At 41.9% G+C, this 27,267-nt stretch overlaps 1 protein-coding gene across 1 annotated transcript in view; it reads right to left on the bottom strand.

The window, feature by feature from the left end:
• FTO (FTO alpha-ketoglutarate dependent dioxygenase) overlaps window positions 1–27,267 on the bottom strand; it is a 426,238-nt gene that overhangs the window by 299,430 nt on the left and 99,541 nt on the right. The window contains exons 2-3 of the mRNA XM_052655406.1: window positions 18,076–18,153; window positions 1,723–2,350 (exon numbers count right to left, since the gene is read on the bottom strand). Coding sequence (XP_052511366.1) covers window positions 1,723–2,350; window positions 18,076–18,153 — 706 coding nt within the window. The remainder of the gene's footprint in view (window positions 1–1,722; window positions 2,351–18,075; window positions 18,154–27,267) is intronic.

The raw sequence follows: 27,267 nt of genomic DNA, 5'->3' as shown, positions 1-27,267 counted from the left end.
CTCCCAACCACAGAAACTAGTCATTAAAAATTTTCATTCCTCTCCACAAGATATTCTAGGCTTCAAAAACTATTTGATCACCCACGCTCTGGGAGTACAATAGGACTATTAAACAAAAAGGCTGAGAGGCTCCAGGAGCACAAAGACATCTTTGTAGCTGTTTGAGCTATCACATACCACTGCCTCGGTTTCAGAGAGTTGCCTCCTTAAGAAAGAAACTAACAAACTCCATTGTTCGTTAACATCAGAGTTCTTGGATGTGATGGTTCTTAAATCCCTGGCAAGGCCTTATTAAAGATCAGAGGTTCGCAGTTCTTTCCATTAGGACAGCATCAAATCTCCTGCAAGCAATTTTCCTGGGTCAGCATCATTATTTGAGATGCCAGTGAAACTAGTAAAATTTCTAACTGCTAAACTAGTTCCTTGTTCCTGGCCAAAGACCGAAGGTAAAGGTGGAAAACATTTTAGCTATCCAGAGGAAATTTTTGAGACTGGGAAATGGTAAGATAGAGAGCAAGGACGGTTTCTTTTTGAAAATCCCTTTTCCAAAATAGTTGTCTTAGTAAATAAGAGTCAAATAACAACAAAATCCAATTAAAAAATAAGCTTTCAGGAAATAATGGCCCTTAAAATTTCCAGTTGATTCCCAGATGGTGTATCTAGAACTCTGGTTTTCCAAGCATTTTTCAATGAACAAGAAGAAGAGAGAAACTGGCAAAAGAGCTAATTGCTGTTCTTCAGTCACCCAGTTGTGTCCGACTCTTTGCAACCCCATGGACTGCAGCATGCCAGGCCTCCCTCTCCATCACCAAAAGAGCTAATACTGCATCTTATATTCCTTTGCCAAATGATCAGGCAAAGAAGTCAGCAAAGGTCACTCTGTCCTTAATTTGTCCACCTACCCTTTTTATAATCCTGTTCTGAAAAACACTGGGGACCTTCAAGACACAGAACCTGAACAATCAGAGAAGGAAAATTTGTGTAGACCACAGAAAAGGTAGCCTGTGATCTTTGCTCCAAGGGCACCACGTTTCAGAAACTGCAAGAACAGGCTGGCCACAGAAACCCTCTCAGGTCTAAAACTGCAGAACTGATCGAGAGAAGGGGGGGTAGGGAGGTGGGGGGAGGGGGATGGGCTAGAGATACGCCTGAAAATAGAGGTCTGTCAGCTTATAAAACCCACCTCAGCTGTTTCTGACAAGGAAGGACAGTAGTCAAACCTGGAGGAAGCCAAGAACAAGTCCACAGTTGACAAATCACTCCCTTCAAGACAGTGATGTCAATTGTAATAAAACGTTTTGGCAAGACTGGCAATGTACACCTGTGGGAACCTGGAAGGATTTGACAGATTTTTGTTTTCCTGGCCTTTTGTCAGCAAGTTAATTATAACAACTGTACGATCTACTCTGAGCTTTAGAAAAAGGTAGTTGGGTGTGTGAAACCAAGATGCGGCTCTCCAGGGCTTGCGAAAGACAATGACAAGCAGTGCTTACGAGGGAAAGTATTCCGAGCACAGGATAACAAGGAGCCACAGAGCACGAATGGACGAGAAAGAAGGATTTTCTGTAGATATATGGGTGCAGCAAACCTTAGAAGGACACACAACATCTGTGCACACACACACACACAAACACACGCACGCATACACGAGCGTATCTTCAGAGCCTGCGCGACTCTGGTCATGTTATGTTCGGGGCTGCTTCTTCACAGAGCAGACTGTACCTTCACAGCTATAACTGTACACTGCCACCGCTGACCTGTCCACCAGATTTTCATCATGATGCCAGCTCACGGCCATTTTCCCCATGCCGAAATATGGTTCCTCTTTCAGGTACGGCATTTTCTGGGGATCCATGAAATTCAACAAAGTGACGTTGTACGCTGCTCGGTTCTTCATGTCAATCTCATCGTGCCCGTCAAAGGAGGACCCCATGCCAACCCTGGGGAAATCTGGACCTATGCACACTGGCACAGCATCGATGTTGGCTTTCTCCTTGGCAGCAAGCTCTTCCAAAGCCTGGATGGTCTCTACCTGCAGGTAACTGTTGAGCTTGAGGAAGGTTTGACAGGCGACAGCTATTTCGGCCTCATTGTACTTTGCATCAGAGCCTTTCACGGGCCAGGGTACCGTGAAGAGCCTGGTGTTCAGGTACTTGTAGGTGCAGCCAGGGTTACCGATGAGGATGCGAGAGACTGGAGTGAGCAAGTCTTTGCCCTGGATCCTCACCAGATCTCGAAATAAACAGCCATGCTTGTGCAGTGTGAGAAAGGCTTGCTGAACCTCTTTATGGAGCAACTCGGGCACGCTGGCAGCTTCTCGGAGAATTAGTTTAGGATATTTCAGTTGCCACTAGAACAAAAGCAAAGCAAAAACATGTGTTTATGGATAGCTATAATTTTATTATTTCAAAAGTGTGTTTCTTCACAAGCCTTAGGAGAATAAAAAAGACTGTCAGGGCTATTTCTGAACACATCTCTCTCTAGTCTAAAATAGAAAACTAAATAAAACAAAGTCATCAACTCTCCACCAAAGAGTTTTAGGTCCAAGCTCAATTACAGACAATTATAAACAAAATTATATGAGTCTGAGAAAACTCCAGGAGACAGTGAAGGACAGGGAAGCCTGGCATGCTGCAGTCCATGGGGTTGCAAAGAGTCAGACAGGACTGAGTGACTCAACAGCAACAACATAAATAAAATGATAATAATGATTTGGTCTTTGGTCTTCCAAGTTCCCTCTATGGCCATTTCTCCCCACCCTCAACTTGTCTTCCAGCCTTTGGCCCTCCAAAAAAACACAACCTGATTAATTGCTATTAACACCTATTCTTTTAAGGGCTTACCAAGTGTTGTGTACTATTCAGAATGATTTATACGTACCAACTCATTTACTTCTTACAACTTTATGTGGAGGTACTATTCTTAACATTATCTCCAGGTCATAGATGAGAATACTGAGGTAGACATACAGTCCAAAAACTTGGGGACTTCTCTGGTGGTCCAGTGGTTAAGGCTCCACACTTCCAATGCAGGAGTTGTGGGTTCAATTCCTGCTCAGGGAACTAAGATCCCACATGCCACGTGGCATAGCAAAATGAAAAAATAATAAATAAAATAAATAATAACTTGCCCAAAGTCACAAGGGCTGATAATAGGAGAGCTGGAATTTAAAACCTGCAGGCTTCAGAGTTGAGCTCCAGAAGCATGAGCTCTTAACCACAAGATTGCACAGCCTCTCAATAAATGAAAAACTAGCTTCTGCTTCAATGCTTTCACTGAAAGTGAAATAACTTTTCCTTGTGAGTCAGACACTGAGTCCCATGAACACAAAAGCCATGATAGTTTTGTTTCCAACTATAATACGAGTGCCCAGGATGTACTCAGTAAACACTGGCTGAATGAATGGATGAGACATCCCATTGCAATTTAGAAAGATGTAATAATTCCACTGGTATCACCAGAGGAGAGCACTGTAAGACAATGTCCTCCCATAATATGGAAACACAGAGATTTACTGATGCAGTGTAGGACTTCATTCACTTTTCAGCCAATCAGCCTCCTGATTCTACACAGTGAAACTGAGGTTTTTTAAAACCAAAGCCCAGGGTCTCACATTTCCCCCAGAAAATGTCATCTGACTGGTACCTTTTCAGTATTGTACTGCCTACCATTTTTGACAGTTTTCTTCTACATCTTCATTCAGGAATCATTTATATGATCAACAGGGCAAGACCATTTATTTTTCCATACATTTTTTTCATTCAATGTATGTCTGTAGAGTATATACCACACACTACACAGAAATAAGGTTCCTGGCCTCACAGAGCTTTTTATTATACCAAATTTTACAAATGAAGAAGTATTCCAAGTTGTCTTAAGTACCCGGACAGAAACAAACCAGTGGAAAATCTGTCACTGCAGAAGGAAAGACACTCTTGGAGCCGGCCTACAGACTGAGCTCTTTAGGAAAAGAAGGTGCCGGCCATGAGATGAACTAGAGAAAGACCTTCCATGAAGAGGGACCGAAACCTACAAAGGCACTGAGGATGGAGACCAGCCTATTCTAGAGATAAAAATAAGACCTGTTTTACCAAAGCAAAAGAGCCAAAGGCAGAGAGACTTGCACTAAAGATGAAGAGGAAGGCACAGCTGGATCACACAGAGCCTGGGAGGGCAAAGTAAGGACTCTAGACATCACTCTTAAGTGCACTGGAGGACATCAAAGGGCAAAGAACAATTTGATTTATGTTGTGTTTGTTTTTTTTAACTTGGGGTAAAGTTGCTTTACAATGTTGTGTTTGTTTCTGCTGTATAACAAAGTGAACCAGCTATATATATACATATATCCTCTCCCTGTTGGATCTCCCTCCCACCAGGCCCTCGTCCCATCATTCTAGGTCACCAGAGCATACCAGGCAGAGCTCCCTGTGTTATATGGTTGATTTACATTTCATAAAAATCATTCTTAATTAAAATAGTGGGCATGGATTAGAAAGAGGCAAATGTCAAAGTGGAAAACTCTGTTGCTATTACAGCCATCCAGGAGAAAAATGATAATGGGTCTGGATTAGAGACAGAGATAAATGAACAGGTAAAATATGTATTTTGTAGGCAGATCAAATGGAAACACTATGAATTAGCTGTGAGGAATGAAGAAGGGGAAGAAGTGGCAGATGACTTTTCCAGACTCTGGACTTAACAACTGAACAAACAATTTTCTGGGGGTTTTGTTTGTTTGCTTTTTCAAATATTTCTATGGCTGCACCAGGTCGAGATCTTTAGTTGTGAATTCTTAGTTGTGGCATGTGGGATCTAGTTCCCTGACCAGGGGCTGAACCTGGGCTCCCTGCACTGCGAGTGAGGAGTCTTAGCCACGGGACCGCCAGGGAAGTCCCAATTTACTATTTCTTTTTAAACAAGAAAGACCGAGGTAGAGCAAAACAGATAGAAGGACAGGAAGGAATGAGGAGCTTTATTCTGAAGCTATGGCCAAGAAGATGGCAACGAAATCTTCTGGTGGAAATAAGGGGGCAACGGCAGACATACATCAGGATCTCAGAGGAGACAGTGTGGCCAGGAAACTCAGGGTGGGAGCCGTCAGCACAAACCTGGGAAATTTTTAAAGACCTGGGAATGACTGAGGTCTCCTAGGGGAACAGCACAAACCCAGAAGGAAACCCGAAGCCACTTCCTGAGTCACAGACAAAGGCTCGGCAAAGGAGAACGTTGAGGTGGAAAACCAGGAGAGTGTATGAATGCCAAAGCCAAGAAGAGAGGAGTATTTCAAGAAAGATGGACGCGCCAACTACGTCAGCTTCCCCTAAGAGACCAAGCGACATGGGGAAAAACTTATCCACTAGCATGAAGATCACTGATGACAATGACCGGGGTCATTTCAACAGAGTGAGGGGGACCAGAGCCTGATGGGAGTCAGCTGGGGATCAAAGAGGAGGTGGCAGAGATGGCATCTGTCTATTGCCATGGTCTTGCTATGATAGGGAAGAGAAAAAAGGACTTGATGCAGGGGAATGCTAGACCACGGGACGACTTTTGACAATGGAAGAGAAAAGGGTACGCTAGGGTTTGTCAGCGTACTCATGGGAACGATACGGGAAGAAGAGGATGGTACAGAAGACAGGGTGACTGACTACAGGAGCCAAGTCACTGAGTGTCTTGAGCAGGGGCATATCTAATGGAGGATGGAAATTCAGGGAGGGTTTATTTGAGTAAGAGACCTGGAGGATGAGAAGGATCTGCCAGGTACGGAGTTGGGGGAAAGAGAATGCCTTGAAGGGGAAGGACTGAAGTCCTGGGCTCTTGAGGCCAAAGAAAAAGAGGCACGTGTGATCCATGGCAAGAGGAACAAGAGTTACCAGTGGAAAAAAAAAACTTTTTAATACTTTCCCATGTCATTATTACTGTTATATTTTTAGTGTTGTTTTTAATGTTAAGGTATTTATATGTGATCCTCATGTGGTTATGTGAATTTCCCAGGTCTTTAGAGTTATAATTCCCCTGTGTTAAATATAACTTCATTAGTCTCTAGGCCCAGTCTGCACTGAACAATAGCAGCGAGAGTGTATGTATGCGTGTGAGTATTATTTCCAGGCTTCTTCCTCTCTCAGTCCCAGTGGGAGTGTGCTTCAAAACCAAGTTCCTGGGAACGATCTTCCTCTCCTTTAATGTTTTATACTAAGGATTATTTAAAGAACACTGGAATTGTTAAGAAAGTACGGAGAAACTTCCTTTTAATCACTGCTGCTAGCTAACTGTGCTTCCAGTATACTGAGGCCTCAGGGACCTTGCTCAGAGAGCAGCCAGTTTAGCAATAAAATTAGGGTTACTGCTCATGGCTCCAGAATGTTCTGTCTCTTGTTTATTGGATTATGCTGCACTCCTCATGGGCTGTGTAAACAGAAAGTATGTCTCTGTGTCTGTTGTTCCACTGGGATAAACGAGGTATAGAAGCCAGAATTCCTAAATGGATCCTGGCAGTCTCCGTGGCAGTGCACAGCGATGCCACCTAACCTGCTGCTTGTCACTTTGTAATCAGCATCTAACACAGGTACTCTGAGAAGCAGGGTAGTCCTACTATGCTTTCCTAGTCATTGTCCCACATTTAGACTTGAGTAATTCATCTCCCTTCTTTGTACTTCCTCAAACTTACTGCATCCCTTCTACTATGTCTTGCCTTCCTGATCAGGCAGAATAGAGTAGATAACGCTGTAGTGACAGAAAACCCTCAAATCTTGGTGGCTTCACCCAGTGATATTGATCATTTTACATATTGTTTGTGGGCTGGCAGAGAATTACTGACCAGTAAAACAGTAACTCAGAGATCTAAGCAGCCAGCAGGTGGTTATGCCGAAAGGAAAAAGAGGGTTTGGCAGGGTCTGGCACTGCCAGTGAAACACTCCAGGCTAGAAGTGACAGCCGCCTTCTATCACTGGACAGAAACAGTCACATGTTTCATCCAGGATAAGAGGACCCGGAAGTGTAATTCTGCAGAGCTGGGTGATGGGGGAGGGGTGGAGAACCATTTGGCAATCAGCTCAAGCGATCAGCACACATTCTGAACTAGTGATTCATTTCAGATTTTCATTGAACTGCCCCTCCTTCATCTCTGCAAACCCCCCTGAAACTCACTCATCTGCCTATTATCAAATTTACAATCTTATCTGAATGCAACTCTGTTTCTTTTTCCAGCTTATTTCAGAATTGCTGCTGTTGCTGTTCAGTTGCTAAGTTGTATTCGACTCTTTGCAACCCCAGGGACTGTAGCCCACCAGGCTCCTCTGTAAGTAATACATTTTAGAAGGATTTTTTAAAATATGTTTTATGAACTAATGCTATATGAGAAATTAGTAACAAGATATTCAGACAATAGGGTCATAGTTTCATACAAAGAAAAATAGTATATGTGAAAATACAGAAAAGATTTGGAGAAAAACAGAGCCAAAATTTTCTGGTAGTTATCTCTGGGTAATGCACTTGGATGTAAGTTTAATTTTTTTCTTTAGACATCTGAACAATTTTCAAATTTTCAAAAATAGATGCAGAATACTTCTTAAATCAGAAAAGATGTTACATTTGAAAATTCTTAATTTCAAATAGCTAATTCTTAATTTCGAATAATACGACACCTCTTGTATGTGCCAGGTTCTTTTTGATGACTCTAAATTTTCAAAATATTTCAAGATATCTTCTGCTGCTGCTGCTGCTAAGTCACTTCAGTCGTGTCCAACTGTGCAACCCCACAGACAGCAGCCCACCAGGCTCCCCCGTCCCTGGGATTCTCCAGGCAAGAGTACTAGCGTGGGGTGCCATTGCCTTCTCCGCAAGATATCTTCTGGTACTGTCTAAATCTGACTTGGCATGTTGCTCAATGCTCTAGGAAATTTTGATTTTACCACAAGGAATACAAATAACTAACTAATTTTGTCATAATCTCCAAAAATGCAGGAGAAAACTTCTCCAAGCCTCAATTTAAATGTCCTCTCTTACTATTTATGATGTAATTAGATGAGTGCTTGACACATAAAAGTGCCATGAAGTGCTTGTTAAATTTTTCTTTAAAGACAACAGTGGGTAAAGAAATGAACATTAAATATTGTAATTCAAGAAATGAACATTAGATGAATTTGGGAAAAGAAATGAACATTAAATAATTTAATATTAATTCACTCCATCAAACAAATAATCCACTTTCCATTCTGGACAGGTATCAGTAGAACATCAGATATCACACAGTAATTTGGAACACCTGTTGGCAGATTTTCAAATACGTTAGAATTTTTGGTTGTTATTTAATCCCATTAAAGTTTTTCCAGGGAGGGTACAGTTATGTAATTATAATATTAGCAGTTATCTGGTCACATAATACATTCCTTAAGATCTATAAAAGATTCTGTGACATAAATGATGATTATATATTAAAGAGTTTAGTAAGTATTTGGAAAGGTATTTTTTTAATAGAAGAATAGTTGATTTACAATATTGTGTTAGTTTCAGGTATACAGCAAAGTGATTCAGTTCTATATATATATGTTATATGCGTTCTTTTTCAGATTGTTTTCCAATATAGGCTATCATAAGATAGTTCCCTGAGCTATGCTCTGTGTCCTTGCTGTTTATTTTATTACAGTAGTGTGTATCTATTAATCCCAAATTCCTAATTTATCCCTCCCCTTATGGCAACCATAAGTTTGTTTTCTACGTCTGTCAGTCTATTTCTGTTTTGTAAACTGGAAAGGTATTTCAGATATAAGTTGCCAACATGCCAGACCTCTATCAATGGCTGAAAGATACGGAATGTTAGCTTCTCTGGAGCATAAGCTTTATTTTCTACCTATTTTAAACCATTATATAAAAATTCTCCTTCTTCATCTCATATCAAGGGATGGTTCTGAAAGAATTTCATCATATGGTGAAGTCAAGACATGGTATTGAATAAGGTGCCAGTTCACAGGAGGCTCTCCTAAATGAAGACCAACGGAACTCAGCCTTTCCTAGAGTGAAATAAAATTTAAAATCTTCAAGTGACCTGGGAAATGGACTTCATTTAAGTGCCAGGACACTCTGATTTCATGGGAGTATATTTCTAATCTGGCTGTTAATAAATTTTGCCAGTTAACACTTTATTTTGCACTCTATAGAAATTCACGCTATATCAATCACAATATTTTCTACATGATTTTCGTTGTAAATTACTTATGACTTGGCAGCCATCCCAGGACAAATGGGCTAGACACTTATTTGGTCCAGCCCCCCACTGCAAGATGCTGAGCTGTCTCCCAAAGGAGGCGGGCGGTCTTCCCAAGGCACTGCCTGGGCCTTGCAGCAGCTCCCGCAAGGAGTCTTGTGAACACGCTGCAAAGTGCACTCCACACTGAGACAACATGCCGGCTCACTCACTCATTCGGTAGCTCATTTTGAATTTATTTAAAATTTACTGCATATTTATTCGTACCAAACACTGCATAAAGTGCCATAAATATAATGACAAAAACGAGTTAGGTCCCATTTTATAGCATCTCATAGTTTAACAGTCGAAAGAGAAATAGGAACCAAGAGTTAGAGATCTCAGACTTTTCACAACAGAAGTATGAACATACTACTGTCGGAGCAGGGAATAAATGATTAGGAATGGAGTCCGGAAAATCCTTCCACAAACAAAATTGTTCTTTGTTGTGCGCATGTGCTCAGTCATGTCTGACTCCTGTGACCCCCTGGACTATAGCCCACCAGGCTCCTCTGTCCATGGGATTTTCTAGGCAAGGATACTGGAGTGGGTTACCATGCCCTCCTCCAGGGGGTCTTCCCAACCCAGGGATGGAACTGCCACCCACATGGAAGATGGATTCTTTACCATCTGAGCAACCAGGGAAGCCCATATATGTGTGTGTATATATATACACACACACACATACTATATTTAGTTTATATTTATACACTGTGAATCTAAACTATACACACTTCATTGTTGTTGTCTAGCTGCTAAGTTGTGTCTGATCCTTCGCAACCCCATGGACTGTAGCCCGCCAGGCTCCTCTGTCCATGGGATTTCCCAGGCAAGAATACTGGAGTGGGGTGCCCTTTCCTTCTCCAGGGGATCTCTCTGACCCACGGATTGAACCCATGTCTCCTGCATTTCAGGCAGATTCTTTACCACTAAGCCACCAGAGAAGCACCATATAGTTCATTACGTATATGTATATATAGAGTGTTTTATTTATTCATTAATTACTTGTTTATTTAGTAAAACATATTTATTTTATAGTTTAGATTGTGTATTGCTGTATTATGGTGTATTAATGCATTTTAGAATGCGATACGTGCTATGGAGAAAAACAAACCCAAGTAAGTAGGATAGGAGAGTCAGGGCTGAATTTTACACAGGATGGGCAGAGGAGGCCTCTGATGAGGTGACATCTGAGCCAAGGAAGGCCAAGAAATGAGCACACAAGCCCTGCAGACACCTGGGGGCAAAGAGAGTTCCAGGCTGAGGGAACATTAAGTGCAAAGGCCTTGGGGCAAGAGTGTGCTTGGTTTATTCTAGGAAGAGCTAGAATGCCAGAGTGGGAGGGGAGGGGCCAGGACAAGCAGGAAATGAGAGGAGAGAAGTCAGAGACAGATTTTGCCCTGCTCTGTAAGTAACCACCAGGACTTAGGCTTTAACTCTGAAAAGATGGGAAGCCATGAAGGGCTTTGAGCAAGAAAATCTAATGAGCTGATCCATTTATTTATTTATTTTTGATGTGGACGATTTCTAAGTCTTTACTGAATTTGCTACAACGTTGCTTCTGTTTTATCTTTTGGTTTTCTGGTCCCAAGGCATGTGGAAACCCACCTCCCTGACCAGGGCTCGAACCCGCACCCCCTGAATTGGAAGGCAAACCACTGGACCACCAAGGAAGCATGAGTTGATTTATGCTTTAAGAAGAAAGCTACTACTGATGCTGTGTTAAAACAAACTGGACATGGAGGCAAAAGAAATTAGGAAACCACTGCAACCACTCAAGAGAGAGAAACGGAGGCAGCTTTTGCCACGATGCACGTGGCAGAGGTAGTGAGAAGCGTTCTGATATTGAATACACTCTGAATATAACACAAGTGGGACTTCCTCGTATCAACAGAGACTGTCCTTAAGTAAGGTAAACTAAGGATGAGTAGATGCTCACCAGACAGAAAAGGGGCTGAGGGTACTCTAGCCCCAGGGGACAAGAGACACAAGAGCATGAAAGGATGACAGGGCACAGTAGAGCCAAGAGCTAGTGAGAAAGTCTGACTGGAGTTGGAGGCTGGACACAATGTCAGGCAAAGCAGTGGAGACTAGACCAGCAGAGGTGATTTGGGATCACAGAATCAATGGCTTTGTAGCATATGCAGAGGAGTTTGGACTTGACCTCAGAGATAAGAGAGACCCAGCCGAATTTACAAAGCAAGGAATGACAAGTCTGCCATATCTGGGGGCTTCCCTGGGGGCTCAGCTGGTAAAGAATCTGCCCGCAATGGAGGAGACCCAATGGTACAGTCCATGGAGTCGCAAAGAGTCAGACACGACTGAGTGACTTAACACACACACAACAAGGTACACAAAACAGGTTCAAAATATGCTTAAAAATTCAACCTCTTTAGGGCTTCCCTGGTGGTACAGTGGTAAAGAATCTGCCGGCCATATTTATCGGAACACAATTCTGATGGAGGTGGGGCCAACAAAGGAAAGTACCAACTAGGAAACTCTTAAAACTGTGCAGGTGGAAGATGGCAAATGAGGACCTGAATTCACCCAGTGTTGCTGAGACTGGAAGAGAAGAAAACATCTGGGAGACAAATGTAATTTACTGTGTTCTTTATTGAGATTTTTCTGTTTATAAAATCAATTTAACCTACTCCCAGGGCCTCCCAGGTGGCACTGGTAGCCAAGAATCCACCTGCCAATGCAGGAGATGCGAGTTTGATACTTGGGTCGGAAAGATCCCCTGGAGCAGGAAATGGCAACCCACTCCAGTGTTCTTGCCTGGAGAATCCCATGGACAGAGGAGCCTGGTGGGCTACAGTCCATGGGTTCGCAAACAGTCAGACACAACTGAAGCGACTTAGCACGTACGCAACCTACTCCAAAACAGAACTCTCTTTTTTACCATTAATGTATTCTGTTAACTCTCAAAAAGAAAAAATTTGAGATTCTGAAAAATTAGAACTGCCAGGGCCCAGGCAGTAAACAGGTCTGGAAGCCGTGAAGAGAAGCTGAGGGCTGCAAAGGCCTGATTTGAACAACAGGACCAGGGGTAATGTCACTAGAGAAGGGAATGCAAGGCAGGATCCCTGTAAAACCTAAGTCACATCCTATCATTCTTGTGCTCCAAACCCCATCACGTCTTCTCATCTCACTCAGAGTCATGACCAGTGTTCCCACTATGGACAGCAAGCTCCTGCAGAATCGGGCCACCACGCTCCCATCTCATCTCCCTCTACGCCCTCCAACTCTCTCACTCCCACCAGATGTTTCAGCCTCAGCTGCATGTCCTCAAACGTATCTTAGAGGCTTTGCTGTTAACTCTGTCCAGAAGCAACGAAGTGTTAAGTCGCTTCAATCATGTTCGACTCTTTGAGACCCTATGGACTGTAGCCTGCCAAAAGGGTTCCTCTGTCCATGGGATTCTCCAGGCAAGAATACTAGTGTGGGTTGCCGTGCCCTCCTCCAGGGGATCTTCCAACCTAGGGATCAAACCGCTGTCTCCTGCATTGCAGGCAGATGCTTTACCACTGAGCCACCAGAGAAGCCCACCAAAGAAAGCACTGAACAAATGAAAATAACAGGGAATGCTAAGGAGGGTGGCATGTCTCTGGATAAGAGGGACAGACTTCCCATATCTGGATCCAGAGGTTATTTTCAATGTAATTCACTCCCCTGTGCTCTGCAGTAACCAAAAGCGGTCCTCTGGCTCTTCTGCTTGGCGTTTGTTACTGTTGCTATTTTCTTTCATTGGTTTTCTCTATAGTCTTAATCAGAAGAAACGAAAGAAAAAACTTCTTTGAAGGCATTGTGAATTTGATCAAGGTATACCAGGAGGAAAGCAGTATAGCAGAAAGAGTCTGGGTCTTCAGAGTCAGAAAAACCTGGGATGAACTGCAGCTCTGTCTCTCAGATATGGAGCTTAGTCTGTCCTGATTTGTAAAAGAGGAAGTCAAGCAATCGAAGCCTGAAGAAGGGGGGTTGCTGAATCTGTAATTGTGGGATGAATGCAAGAGGCTGCTGTGTGGATGAAATGTGACAAGCGTTCAGAAAATGTTGAGCACAGTCCCTGGCACGCTGGCAGGAAGGGTCAATAAACAGACCCAATCTGGAAACTGCAGAAAGTCTTGTTTTGATGACTAGCAGCTGGGTTGGCATTCCTGTGGCTAGGCCTGTGTAAGGGACTCAGTGTCAGGGCTGAACTTTCTATTCACTCGTGTCATTAAAAAGTATTTTCACTTCATCTTTTAAGAGAAGAGATTTACTGGACTAAGGTTTGGTTGAAACACTCTATTATTACAAGGTGCACTTAAAGTGATTAGATATTGGTATCAGGTGTGTTGTGGGTCTTAGCAAGATAAAAGCCAAGTCTTGAGAGTTGTTCTGTTTGCCCTGGCATCTCCTTTCCTGGTTCAGTGTATGTCTGGCTGAGGACACCTGGGCTAACCTTGGTGTTTAATTCTTTGTGCACAACTGCCATACAAAAGCTGAAGTGGGTCAGCGGCTGCTTTGTAACAATGTGCGTTATCATGTACCAAAAAGCTCCTATCTATGAAAATATTAGCAAGGATTTAAGAACTGATTACATTTGGAGGGTTTACCTGTTTTAAGGGTACTTTTTCAAATTATTTTTTTTTCCTGATTACCAAAGAATACATGATCATTTAGATAATATGGAAAACTAGAAAAGCTCAAAAGAGAAAAGTCTACCAGTGTGGGGTATAACATTTCTATATAAACCCTGTAGACTATTATAGATACCAACTCCCTAGGGAGGAGCAAACAAAATTCAAATCACACCAAATATTATTATACGTCGTGCTGTTTTTTAAATGAACTAGTGACTTCCCTGGTGGTCCAGTGGCTTTGTGCTCCCAATGGAGGGGACCCAGGTTCGATCCCTGATTAGGGAACTAGATCCCACATGCTGCAACTAAAGATCCTGAATGCTGCAAGCAGGACCTGGCACAGCCAAATAATAAAGAAATATTTACTAAAAATAAATATAAAGAACTAATGCCTACAGTAATTCATTCATCCATTCAAACAAACTAATTAAATACCTACTAGGCGCCAGGCCTTGTATATATCATAGTGCAGAGAATAAGAGAGAGGAGCATGAAAAAAAATCATTACAACTCAGTTCAGTTCAGTTCAGTTGCTCAGTCGTGTCCAACTCTTTGCAACCCCAAGAACTGCAGCATGCCAGGCCTCCCTGTCCATCACCAACTCCCAGAGTTCACCCAAACCCATGTCCATCGAGTCAGTGATGCCATCCAGCCATCTCATCCTCCATTGGCCCCTTCTCCTGCCCTCAATCTTTCCCAGCATCAGGGTCTCTTCAAATGAGTCAGCTCTTCGCATCAGGTGCCCAAAGTATTGGAGTTCCAGTTTCAACATCAGTCCTTCCAATGAACACCCAGGACTGATCTCCTTTAGGATGGACTGGTTGGATCTCCTTGCAGTCCAAGGGACTCTCAAGAGTCTTCTCCAACACCAAAGTTCAAAAGCATCAATTCTTTGGTGCTCAGCTTTCTTTATAGTCCAACTCTCACATCCATACAGGACCACAGGAAAATCCATAGCCTTGACTAGACGGACCTTTGTTGGCAAAGTAATGTCTCTGATTTTCAATATGCTATCTAGATTGGTCATAACTTTCCTTCCAAGGAGTAAGCGTCTTTTAATTTCATGGCTGCAGTCACCATCTGCAGTGAATTGGGAGTCCAGAAAAATAAAGTCTGACACTATTTCCACTGTTTCCTCATCCATTTCCCATGAAGTGATGGGACCGGATGCCATGATCTTCGTTTTCTGAATGCTGAGCTTTAAGCCAACTTTTGCACTCTCCTCTTTCACTTTCATCAAGAGGCTCTTTAGTTCTTCTTCACTTTCTGTCATAAGGGTGGTGTCTGAGGCTGCATATCTGAGGTTATTGATATTTCTCCTGGCAATCTTGATTCCAGCTTGTGCTTTCTCCAGCCCAGTGTTTCTCATGATGTTCTCTGCATATGAGTTAAATAAGCAGGGTGACAATATACAGCCTTGACGTACTCCTTTTCCTATTTGGAACCAGTCTGTTGTTCCATGTCCAGTTCTAACTGTTGCTTCCTGACCTGCATACAGGTTTCTCAAGAGGCAGGTCAGGTGGTCTGGTATTCCCATCTCTTTCAGAATTTTCCACAGTTTATTGTGATCCACACAGTCGAAGGCTTTGGCATAGTCAATAAAGCAGAAATAGATGTTTTTCTGGAACTCTCTTGCTTTTTCCATGATCCGGCGAATATTGGCAGATATTGATCTCTGGTTCCTCTGCCTTTTCTAAAACCAGCTTGAACATCTGGAAGTTCACAGTTCACGTATTTCTGAAGTCTGGCTTGGAGAATTTTAAGCATTACTTTACTAGCGTGTGAGATGAGTGCAATTGTTTGAGCATTCTTTGGCATTGCCTTTCTTTCAAATTGGAATGAAAACTGACCTTTTCCAGTCCTGTGGCCACTGCTGAGTTTTCTAAATTTGCTGGCATATTGAGTGCAGCACTTTCACAGAGTCATCTTTCCGGATTTGAAACAGCTCAACTGGTTTTCCATCACCTCCACTATCTTTGTTTGTAGTGATGCTCTCTAAGGCCCACTTGACCTCACATTCCAGGATGTCCGGCTCTAGGTGAGTGATCACACCATCGTGATTATCTGGGTCATGAAGATCCTTTCTGTACAGTTCTTCTGTGTTTGCCTTGGAAACGAACAGAGATCATTCTGCTGTTTTTGAAACTGCATCCAAGTATTACATTTCGAACTCTTTTGTTGACTATGATGGCTACTCCATTTATTCTAAGGGATTCCTGCCCACAGTAGTAGATATAATCATTACAATAACTTCAGATAATTAAAGTACACATGAAGTACTACAGGTACACACAAGAGGGAGCAGAGACAACCCTCTGGGCTACAGAGGTGTCAAGGAAGCATCCTACAGGAGATGACACGTGAACTGTTACTAACAGGTAATGTGGAAACTCACCAAGTAAAGGAAATGGAGAGGATGTAACAGGAAGACCCAAAATGTAACACAGAGTGTGTACCTAGTCACTCAGTCATGTCCGACTCTGCAATCCCATGGACTCTAGCCCACCAGGCTCCTTCATCCATGGGATTTTTCAGGCGAGAATACTGGAGTGGGTTGCCATTTCCTTCTCCAGGGGATCTTCCTGACCCAAGGATGGAAGCTGAGTCTCCTGTGTCTCCTATATTGCAGGTGGATTCTTTACCCACTGAGCCACCGGGGAAGCCCCAAAGCACTGAGAGGTAGTGACGAAACTCAGAGTGGGTAAAAAGGTAAAAGAGTAGGGAAGACAAGGCTGGAAATGCAGGAGCCAGGCAATGGACCGCCAGGGATGTGAAGCAGGAAGCTGACAGGCTCAGATTTATGTTTTGGTTAAAAAATTAAAAAAATTTTAAAACGTGTTTATTTCAGCTTAGAGGATTAAGAAAAAGGGGCAAAGAGGAAAACTAGAACAATCCAAAAAAGGACTGATCAGGTGACGGATGGTGAAGTTCTAATGACAAGGGAGATGATACATGATGTCCTGGAAGTGAGAACACCCTGGAAGTCAAGAGACCTGGGATTCTGGATGGGCAAAGCTCATTCGTTTCTCTCTTCTTTCCATGGTTACTGATAATCAACAATGTGACGACAAGCTTACACTGGATGCTGGAGAAACCAAGACGATGTGGCCCAGTTCTTACACATCAAGAGCTAACATCCTCATAGGAAAGAAGAGGTGAAAAGGGGCTATTTTTATTTCCCAGCATGCCTTCCTCTCCTTCTTTGGTGTTAACAGGGCTCTAATTTCCCTTTGGGAAAATCCCCCATCTCTGACCTACCACTCCTGCAGTTTGAGTGAGAATGGTCATACTCCAACCCTACCCCACAAGCAGGTGAGGCAACTGGCCAGGCAGACAGAAGCATCTTAATACCCTGAACACAAGAACTGATTCGGGGAGAGAAAGACGCCTCTAGCCCGGACAACAAGATCACACCTGGGGGAATCAGAACCAGGAAAGAAGACATCACCACCTTCTTCTGAGATCCTGCGGGCTTAAGACCACACACTCCCAGGGCTGTCAGAGCCCTTTTATACCATCAGGGGAGCGCCTATCTAGCATGAAGTCACCAGAGAAAAGCCAAGCCAAGAAACAGGGAGAAAGAGTGATCCGATGACATCTTTCGAGAAACTGGATTCAGCTGTGTGCTTATCCTTGACATCTAAGTTGTCAGTCAATAAATTCCCTTTTCTGCCAAAATGAGTTTGTTTGCGATGTTGCCAGTTATAATTGAAAGAGTGCTGACTAATTCAGGGGAGAGACACAGAATTCTATAACTGCAATACAATGTGAGGGGTACAATCAAGGTATAAAGATGGTACAAGGAGCACAGGGGCAAATGCAATCAATTCTATTTGGAGGTAAGGTAAGTTAAAGAAACGTTCACAAAGGAGGTGATGCTTCAGTGAAGTCCTGAAGAATTAGTCATCTGGCAAAAGGATAAGAGACGAAAGAAGATTCTATACAGAAGAAACAGAAGCAGAGGGAAGGAAGTAGGGAAAAACATGGAACGTTTGGGGAAGAAAAGACAGTCCACTATTCTAAAGCACTAAGTTCACAGCAGAAACACTGTGCAGAAACTTACATGTTCTGGGGGTGAATCAATGGGTGACCAAATCAGACCTTTAACCTCTCATTTCATCTTTCTAGACCACAGTTGCTTCGTAAGTAAAATAAGGTAGATCAAGGGAAAAAAATCAATGGAAATTGACAAATATTAAAAGACCTTACCTGCTGATAGAATTCATCGTCCTTGGGGGTCAGGTAGGGAAGCCATGTGTCTTCAAGCTCTTCAAGAAGCCTCAGTTTCTGTTTAAAAATAATAATGATTATAGATGACTAAATTATAAAGAGACCCAAAATATGGGACAATGTCTTCTTTTTTTTTAACTTTTTATTTTGCATTGGGGGTATAGCCAATTAACAAACAATGTGAAAGTTTCAGGTGAACAGCGAAGAGACTCAGTCACACATATACATGTATCCATTCTCCCCCCAAACCCCCTCCCATCCAGGCTGACAATGCCTTATTTTTCTAATAAGAGAATTCCCTCCAAAAGTTAGCCAACTTAAAGTGTATAAATTTTAGAGGGAAAAGCTAGCCAAAAGTCAGTTATAAAATGTATCGACTTTATTACATGCATTTAAATTACATCATATTAAATATTAACTTAGAAATAATTATTTTATTCACTCTCACATTTCAGGAAGCAATTTGCCTCACTCTTTAATGCCAGGATCTTTTTCTTCATTACTAGAGTCATCTTTTGAGTCATGTAATACAGTTTTCCAGAACAAACCTTCCGATCTGTAAAAACTGCCTGAGACAGCAGTTTGTAAATCCTTACTTTCACTGAAAATACCCAACTAAGCCACAAGGATCCAGGGTCAAGGTATATGAATTATTTGTTCATCCTGTAAAAATTTATTTGAGATCGTATCCACTTTCATATTACTTTTTAAAAGTTATCTTTTATCTCTAGAATAATTACTAAACCTATGTTGAGCATCTTTGCCTCTTTTCTTTTCCAATTGGATAAATCTTTTCAAGCATCCACAACTAGCACTCATAAGGCTATTTCAAGATACCATGTCTTTCCCAAATAGTACTAGGCCATTCGAACAAAGTAACTAACAGAGGATCCCATATTATAATGTATTTTATAAGGAATCAAATACATCTAAGATGACAACTTTCTTATGAGGGATTTCTTCAAAGAATATCTGACCTTATATTCAAGAATATATTTCACTTTCATGCATTGGAGAAGGAAATGGCAATGCACTCCAGTGATCATGCCTGGAGAATCCTATGGATGGGGGAGCCTGGTGGGCTGCCGTCTACAGGGTCGCACAGAGTCGGACACGACTGATGTGACTTAGGAGCAGCAGCAGCAGCAGCACATAAATAGCATGTATATATGTTTATTATATATGTATGTGTGTATATATATATATGTATATATATGCATGTGGTGTTGGAGAAGACTCTTGAGAGTCCCTTGGACTGCAAGGAGATCCAACCAGTCCATCCTAAAGGAAATAAGTCCTGAATATTCATTGGAAGAACTGATGCTGAAGGTGAAGCTCCAATACTTTGGCCACCTGATGCGAAGAACTGACTCATTGGAAAAGACCCTGATGCTGGGAAAGATTGAAGGCAGGAGGAGAAAGGGATGACAGAGGATGAGATGGTTGGATGGCATCACCAACTCGATGGACATGAGTTTGAGTAAGCTCTGGAAGTTGGTGATGGACAGGGAAGCCTGGCATGCTGCAGTCCATGGGGTCGCAAAGAGTCAGACACGACTGAGCAACTGAACTGAACTGAACTGATGTTTATTGATGCTTTCAAACTGTGGTGCTGGAGAAGACTCCTGAGAGTCAGTTCTCTGGAGAACAAAGAGATCAAACCAGTCAGTCTCAAGGGAAATTAACCCTGAATATTCGTTTGAAGGATTTTTGCTGATAATTGAAACTCCAGTATTTTGATATCTGATGCGAACAGCTGACTCATTGGAAAAGCCTCTGATGCTGGGAAAGATTGAGGACAGAAGGAGAAGAGGGCATCAGAGGATGAGATGGCTGAAGGGCATCACCGATGCAATGAACATGAACTTGGGCAAACTTCAGGAGATGGTGAGGAACAGAGAAGCCTGGTGTGCTGCACTCCATGAGGTCACAAAGAGTTGGACATGACTGGGCGACTGAACAACAACAACAATGTGTATAGAGACACACAGACACACAGAAATCATCTGGACGCTACAGAAATTTTCTGAAGGCCAAAAAAACAGAAAAGGCAGAAACAACTGATTTTCAAATAAAACTGCAATGCAATGCATATTCAGGCTTTTATCAGCCACTGAGGCACAATTATAAGCATTAGAAAATGGTATATCTTACTCTGGTTTAATGCAGCGCTAAGCCCTAAAGCAGGACTTGGAGAACACAAACTAGACTTTACCCTCAACCCACCCCAGCAGGCACTGTCTTTACACAGTGGACAACCTGCTCAACCAGACAGAAGGGCCCTGAGAATCATCTTCCCCCATGTCTGCACAGCCTTCTCTCACTAACCCATCATTGACTGCATGTGTGCTAAGTCGCTTCAGTTGTGTCCAAGTCTTTGCAACCCCATGGACTGTACCCTCCAGGCTCCTCTGTCCATGGGATTCTCCAGACAAGAATAACGGAGTGGGCTGCCATGCCCTCCTCCAGGGGATCTTCCTGACCCGGGGATCGAACCCACATCTCCTGTGGCTCCTACACTGCAGGCAGATTCTTTACTGCTGAGCCACCAGGGAAGCTCTGAGTCACAGAGTAGTCCAGAGCAAACACCCTACTGGGCAGAACTCTAGTTATTTCCAGATCTTTTGTATAATTATCCAAAGTGGATAGACAGAGAGAAAAAAAAAAAAGAGGAAACAGAAAAATAGCAACCACTTGACCTAAGAGAGACAAAACAGTAAATTTACTCTTATGCAAAATTGTAGCCCGGCTATCTAATGAAACTTTCTGCTTTGTCTAATGCTAATCTAAAAGTAGCTTTTCATTTGTGATAATAAGACTGGCTTACCAGTTAAAATGGGGCTTCCCTGATGGCTCAGTGGTAAAGAATCTGCCTGCTAACACAGGAGACGAGGGTTCGACCCCTGGCCTGGGACAACCCCCTGGCGAAGGAAATGGCAACTCACGCCAGTATTCTTGTCTGGGAAATCCCACGGACAGGGGAGCTTGGCAGGCTACACTCCATGGGGTCGTCCAAAGAGTCAAGAAACGCCTTAGAGACTAAATGACAACAACAACCAGTTAAACTATGAAGAGTTTTACTTTATGAAAGACCTATCATACTAACACAAAAACATTGGTTTAGATAAATCACTGATCACGTGGTTTATCTGTTTTCTACACTAGCCATTATTTGAGACACAGAAAGAACTAATGACGTTTCCATGCCTATACTTCTACTTTTATGAACTCCATCACAAACTTAATCAAAACCTATACCTCAATTTTCACTTCAAGCTCAGGAAAGCCTGCATTCTCCTATGACTCTTTTACCAGTCCTTTCTACAGACAGAACATTTAAACGCCAAAAAAAAATAAAGTTTTAATGTTTAAAAATGCTTAAAAGCCTTGAATGATGGAAATGTACATGATATCTCAGACCCTGAGATGGCTCCACCTTACAAATACCACCTTAAAATCTCTTCAGGAGAACCCAAAAAGCTAATCTGTATACAAGAAGGAACACAACGATACAGATTCCTATTAGGAATTATGTATTCCACCTTGACCAGATTAAACAGCAAGAGACCTGGCCCAAAGAAGAACAAGCACCCCTGGAGGATGAAATTCTGTTTATAATTACTGTTTATACTTGTTTCTACTTCAGTTGAATTATTATAAAAACAATCAGCTCAGTTGAGGTCCAGTGTGTCAAACAGACATAAAACATTATAACCTGGAAGGCTGTATTGAGACGATAAAATTCTTTTTTATATAACGATAGAAGTCTATATTGTTCATCTCAAATTCTGCTCCTCCCCCTTCCTTTTCCTTCTGGCAACCATAAGTTTCTTTCCTAGGACTGTGAGTCTATTCTGTTTGAAATCACTTCACTTAGGTCATTTTTTTTAAGATTCCATATCTAAGTCATATCATGTGATATCTGTCTTTCTCTACCTGACTTACTTCACTTAGTATTATAATTTCTAGGTCTATCCATGTTGCTGCAAATGGCATTATTTCATTCATTTAATGGCTCAGTAATACTCCATTGTATATAAGGACCACATCTTTATGCATTCCTCTGTGGACGGACACTTAGGTTGCTTTCATGTCTTGGCTACTATAAGTAGTGCTGCTATGAACACTGGGGTGCACGTGTCCAAAAGGATAAAATTCTACAAGAATATCCCTATCATAGAGCAAGCAGAATATAAGTGGTCTTCCTCCCCTGGGAATTTTAACACTGTGAGTATTGTTATATCTGTATGACAGGAGAGAACAGGGTCGAGAAACCATTCAACTTAAGGCCACATAGATGAAAGCTGCTCTATACATCAACATTCACAACCTGTAATTCTACTGATTAACTAATGAAATCAATTATAAATGATTGATTTATAACTTAAATCAATAATTTAAGTTGATAAATCACCATTTATCAACTTAAAAAGAAGTTTTGGGCATATTTGCCTTGGTGAACTCAATCAGGAATGATTATTAAACTGCTTATGGACATCACATATTTCTTAAAAATTAACATTGCTTTAAGAAGAGGCAAAGTCACTACAGGCAGAACAATGGAGAAACAAGCCTTCTCATACTCAGGAATGCAAAATAGCACAATCTCAATGCACCGCAACAGACAATTCCTATCAAAATTCAAATCTATTCCCTTCGACCCCCAAATCCTACTTCTAAAGATTTTCTTTTTATGGGTACCATGTTCAGAAGAATGTACGTACACCAGATCACAATTGGCAGAACAGAAGCTTGGAAACATACTAAAAGCCACTTAACTGTATGCTTTGAAAGGTTGAATTTTATGGTGCGTAAATTAACTAAAAAAAAAAAAAAAAAGATTAGAAACAATGCCAGTGTATGTCCATAGAGGACGGTTAAATAAATGGTGGTACATCCACACAACGAATACAACACAACAGTTAACAAGAATGAGGAGGCTCCCTTTAGTGAAATAAACAGCTTTCCAGGAGACCTCAGGAAGTAAAAGGCAAGGGACAAACCATCTGCTTGTATTTGCATAAAGAAATGTAAAGGATTTGTGACAGACTATTTAAGTGGTTCTCTCTCGGGGACAAGGGCTTCCCGGGTGGCTCAGTGGTAAAGAATTCACCTGCAGTGCAGGAGACATGGCTTTGATCCCTGGGTTGGAAAGATCCCCTGGAGGAGGAAATGGCAACCCATTCCAGTATCCTTCCCTGGAGAATGCCATGGCAGAGGAGCTTGGCGGGCTACAGTCCGTGGGGCCACAGAGTCACACGTGACTGAGCGACTGAGCAAGCACCACACATGCTCTCAGGGACAGGGGTAGGAAACGACAACTAGAAGGGACCCCGGATAGGGCAAGACGATACGCAAGATTTCCTTCTGTATTGTTTTGTTTTCTGAACTCTGTAAACACATTGCTTATTCAACAGGTTTGCAATTATCAACTCAAGTATTTGTTGCCATTCAGCTGCTAAGTCGTGTCCAACTCTTTGCAACCTCATGGACTGCAGCACGCCAGGCTTCCCTGTCCTCCACTATCTCCACTACCTCTTGGAGTTTGCTCAAGTATATTACCAATTAATTCTTCACGTGGAATTCAATATAAAGATGAAGACAACGTGATTTGGGGCTTTATTTTAGAAAGTGCAGATATTGGTGATGCATGATAAAGTATTTCAGAGGGAGACTCGCAGACGAGCACAACAGAGTGAAGAGGGGAAAGAAAAACAGCTCTGACAATTTCTTTGTGTCAACTGTCAAGCAGTTGGTAAACAGACACAATATTCAAATGCACTCTGGAGTGGAGGCAGAAGCGGCTCCTGTGTGACTGTCAGATCTGGCTAACGGCTGCTCCTCAGCCTGAGATACAGATAAATACACACAGCTGGGCCCTCCAGCACACTGCTCTGCTCACAGGCGTCTCTGCTGTCACCCTAGTGTTAAATACATCAAGTAGCTCACAAATGTCACATAGAAAGCCAGAGGGAGAGCAAAGCTGGCTCTCCCACTTGCAGGAGGAGCATGTCAAGACCGTTCCATGAGGGCTACACCCATCTATCTCCACAGCTCCTGCAAGGAAAGAACAGCTACCACAGCCCTTAGGTAAATCATGGGTGCGTCTGTGCTCAGTCACATCCGACTGTTTGTGACCCTATGGACTGTAACCCACCACGCTCCTCTGTCCACAGGATTTCCCAGGCAAGAATACTGGAGTGTGTTGACAGTTCTTACTCAAGGGGATCTTCCCAACCTGGGGATCAAACTCTCATCTCCTGTGATACTTACATTGGCAGACAGGTTCTTTACCACTGCATCAGCTGGGAAGCCCATGCTGCTGCTGCTGCTGCTGCTGCTGCTGCTGCTGCTGCTAAGTCGCTTTAGTCGTGTCCAACTCTGTGCGACCCCATAGATGGCAGCCCACCAGGCTCCCCCATCCCTGGGATTCTCCAGGCAAGAACACTGGAGTGGGTTGCCATTTCCTTCTCCAATGCATGAAAGTGAAGACATTCAGTTGTGTCTGACACTTAGCGACCCCACGGACCACAGCCTACCAGGCTCCTCTATCCATGGGATTTTCCAGGCAAGAGTACTGGAGTGGGGTGCCATCGCCTTCTCCGGGGAAGCCCATATGACAACTCAAAACCATAAAGGCTGGATGTCAAAAACTTTATCCCTAGTAAGATTCTGACTCACGGTGAAAAACTAACTTGTATCTGAGTTTCCGTATCTTATCAAATAGGCATACAGTTTGCAAATCTTACAGTAATTACATGGAAAGATTAGCTAGATCATGACTCATAATGGGAAGGTGTATCTCACCTACAAATGAAGTGTATTTTCCCATTGCTGTCTCTTTGGCTTTATCAGATTATGCAAACAGCTCTTCTTCATATATTTTTCATTTTCCACATAATTTTTACACTAGGAATCATACTTTGTCAGGTTCAGTAAAAAATAAACTTTATCTGAGTCTTCAAGATACAATCACAAATAAAAGTTTATGAAAGTTCAATATAAAAATAATCACCTAATCTTCTGAGGGTCTCAAATAATAAGTGGGAAAACTGACTGAGTGCTTCAGCAGGGCCTGCATGAGAAAGGAAAGCCTCCCTGAGGAAGACTCTTCAAAACTAATACCAGAAAGGCTAGTGAGAAGTAGCTAAGCCAAAAGAAGTATAAATAAATATTTCATGTATCCATCTGACATGTTTGTTTTAAATAGAAAAAGTATCTCACCAAAGAGCATTCAAGAGACTTCCCTGGAGGTCCAGTGGTTAAGACTCCAGGCTCCCAGTACAGGGGACACAGGTTCAATCCACGGTCAGGGCACTAGTTCCCTCATGTACCATGGTGCGGCCAACAGTAGAATTTGCATCCTGACTCTATCATTTCCTACATGCAGTTCCACACCTGAATCAACCTCTCCAAACCTCACTTTACTTATCTATAAAAAACCCTGTTTCACAGGGTAGTGTGAAGATTAAATAAAATTAATCATATATTAGTGCATTTTAGAAATTATAAACTATGCAGCTATCAGGCAAATAGTATTCAAATGGAGGAAGGGTCCACAACAAAACGGGAGCACCTAAGAAGCCTGTTAGTTTTAACACGAGTACTACGGGCCTCCATGTATGATTTGGGACTAGTTTCTTATCTCCCTGTGACACATATATGAAGCAGTACATACAGAGATCTAAGAATGTCGCCAAGCACATAAAAAACCCTCAATACACTTTGGCAACCACTTGCTACTGTCATTTACCCATTTCTGAAAAGGACAATTTCATTTACTACTTGTGAACTATCTACAAGCAATTCTGTGTATAATCCATCAAATGCCATAGATCAATGCCACGTAAGAAATTCAGACACTTATTTTCCTGGACAAACTACAGCAGAACTGTCTAAAAACACTCCATGAAACTTCATATATATTAAATGCCTCAATTAACTACAGTGGTGATAAAAATAAAAATTGCTGTGAAATTTTAGAACAGATGAAAAAACAAAGCCTCATCCAGAGACATAAAGTGACTGGCAAGAAATTACACTACTGGTCACAACTCATAATCTCATTTCCTAAGTATAAAGGTCATTTCCACTACACTACATCACACAACCCTAAGATTAGAGAAATCTGATCTTTCAAGAAATGTTTGATTTTTCACTATTAAAATTAAGGAAAAAACCATATATAAATGCAAACACTTTAAACAATTTTAATTAACATCCATACTACTTTTAAAATTTAAAACCAATGCTACTTTAAAAATTTTAAACCAATGCTTATAATCACTACTTTTGGACTCTCAAGTCCTCACTGCTTTGGTAGTTCTACAATGCTTTCAAAAATTTTGTTTTTTAATCATTTCTTGTTCAGTTTCTAATAATGGGAGCCTATGCTGTAGCAGACTAAAAATCTAGCCACAGTTAAAAAAAAAAAAAAAAAAACATAAACCACAAAGCAGGACAAATTCTCAGGAAGATTCTGCCTCAATAGTGGTACAAAGTTAGCCCTTGACTACTGCTCTGCTTCTTTATAAACAACTTAAAAGTAAGACTGAAAGGATCACACTAGTCAAAAACTATTATACATGGAAAGGAAGACAACACTATAAGGCAAGGTAATACGACTGATAAAGAAGATAAAAATCAATTAATTGGAACTGTCCCCAAAATGGAACAGATGACAGAATTATTATAGTAGACAAGTACATTAAAAATAGCAATATAACTGCAGATCATAAGTTCAAGAAGTTGGGAAAAGACTGAACATGGTTAACAGAGAAAAAGAAATCAAGCTTCCATTTGTCCTTCAAAAATGAAGAAAAAGACTTTTCCAGACAAACACACACTGAGGGAATTCATCTTCACTAGATCTGCCTTACAAGAAATGCTGAAAGGAATTCTGTAAACTGTACTGAAAGAACACTAAAGAACACAGAAACATACAACACACTGACAACATATACAGTAAAATCCAAAATTCCAATACTGTAATATGGTGATGTGCTAATCACTTATCTCTAGTATAAAGGTGTGTTAACCACTTCTCTCTCTTTAGTTCTTCTTCACTTTCTGCCATAGGGTGCTGTGTGTCATCTGCATATCTGAGGTTATTGATATTTCTCCCAGCAATCTCGATTTCACTTTGTGCTTCATCCTGCCTGGCATTTCGCA

This window comes from Budorcas taxicolor, chromosome 18 (genome assembly GCF_023091745.1).
Source record: "Budorcas taxicolor isolate Tak-1 chromosome 18, Takin1.1, whole genome shotgun sequence".
Lineage (NCBI taxonomy): Eukaryota > Metazoa > Chordata > Mammalia > Artiodactyla > Bovidae > Budorcas > Budorcas taxicolor.
This window is presented reverse-complemented; position numbering and strand designations above follow the sequence as displayed.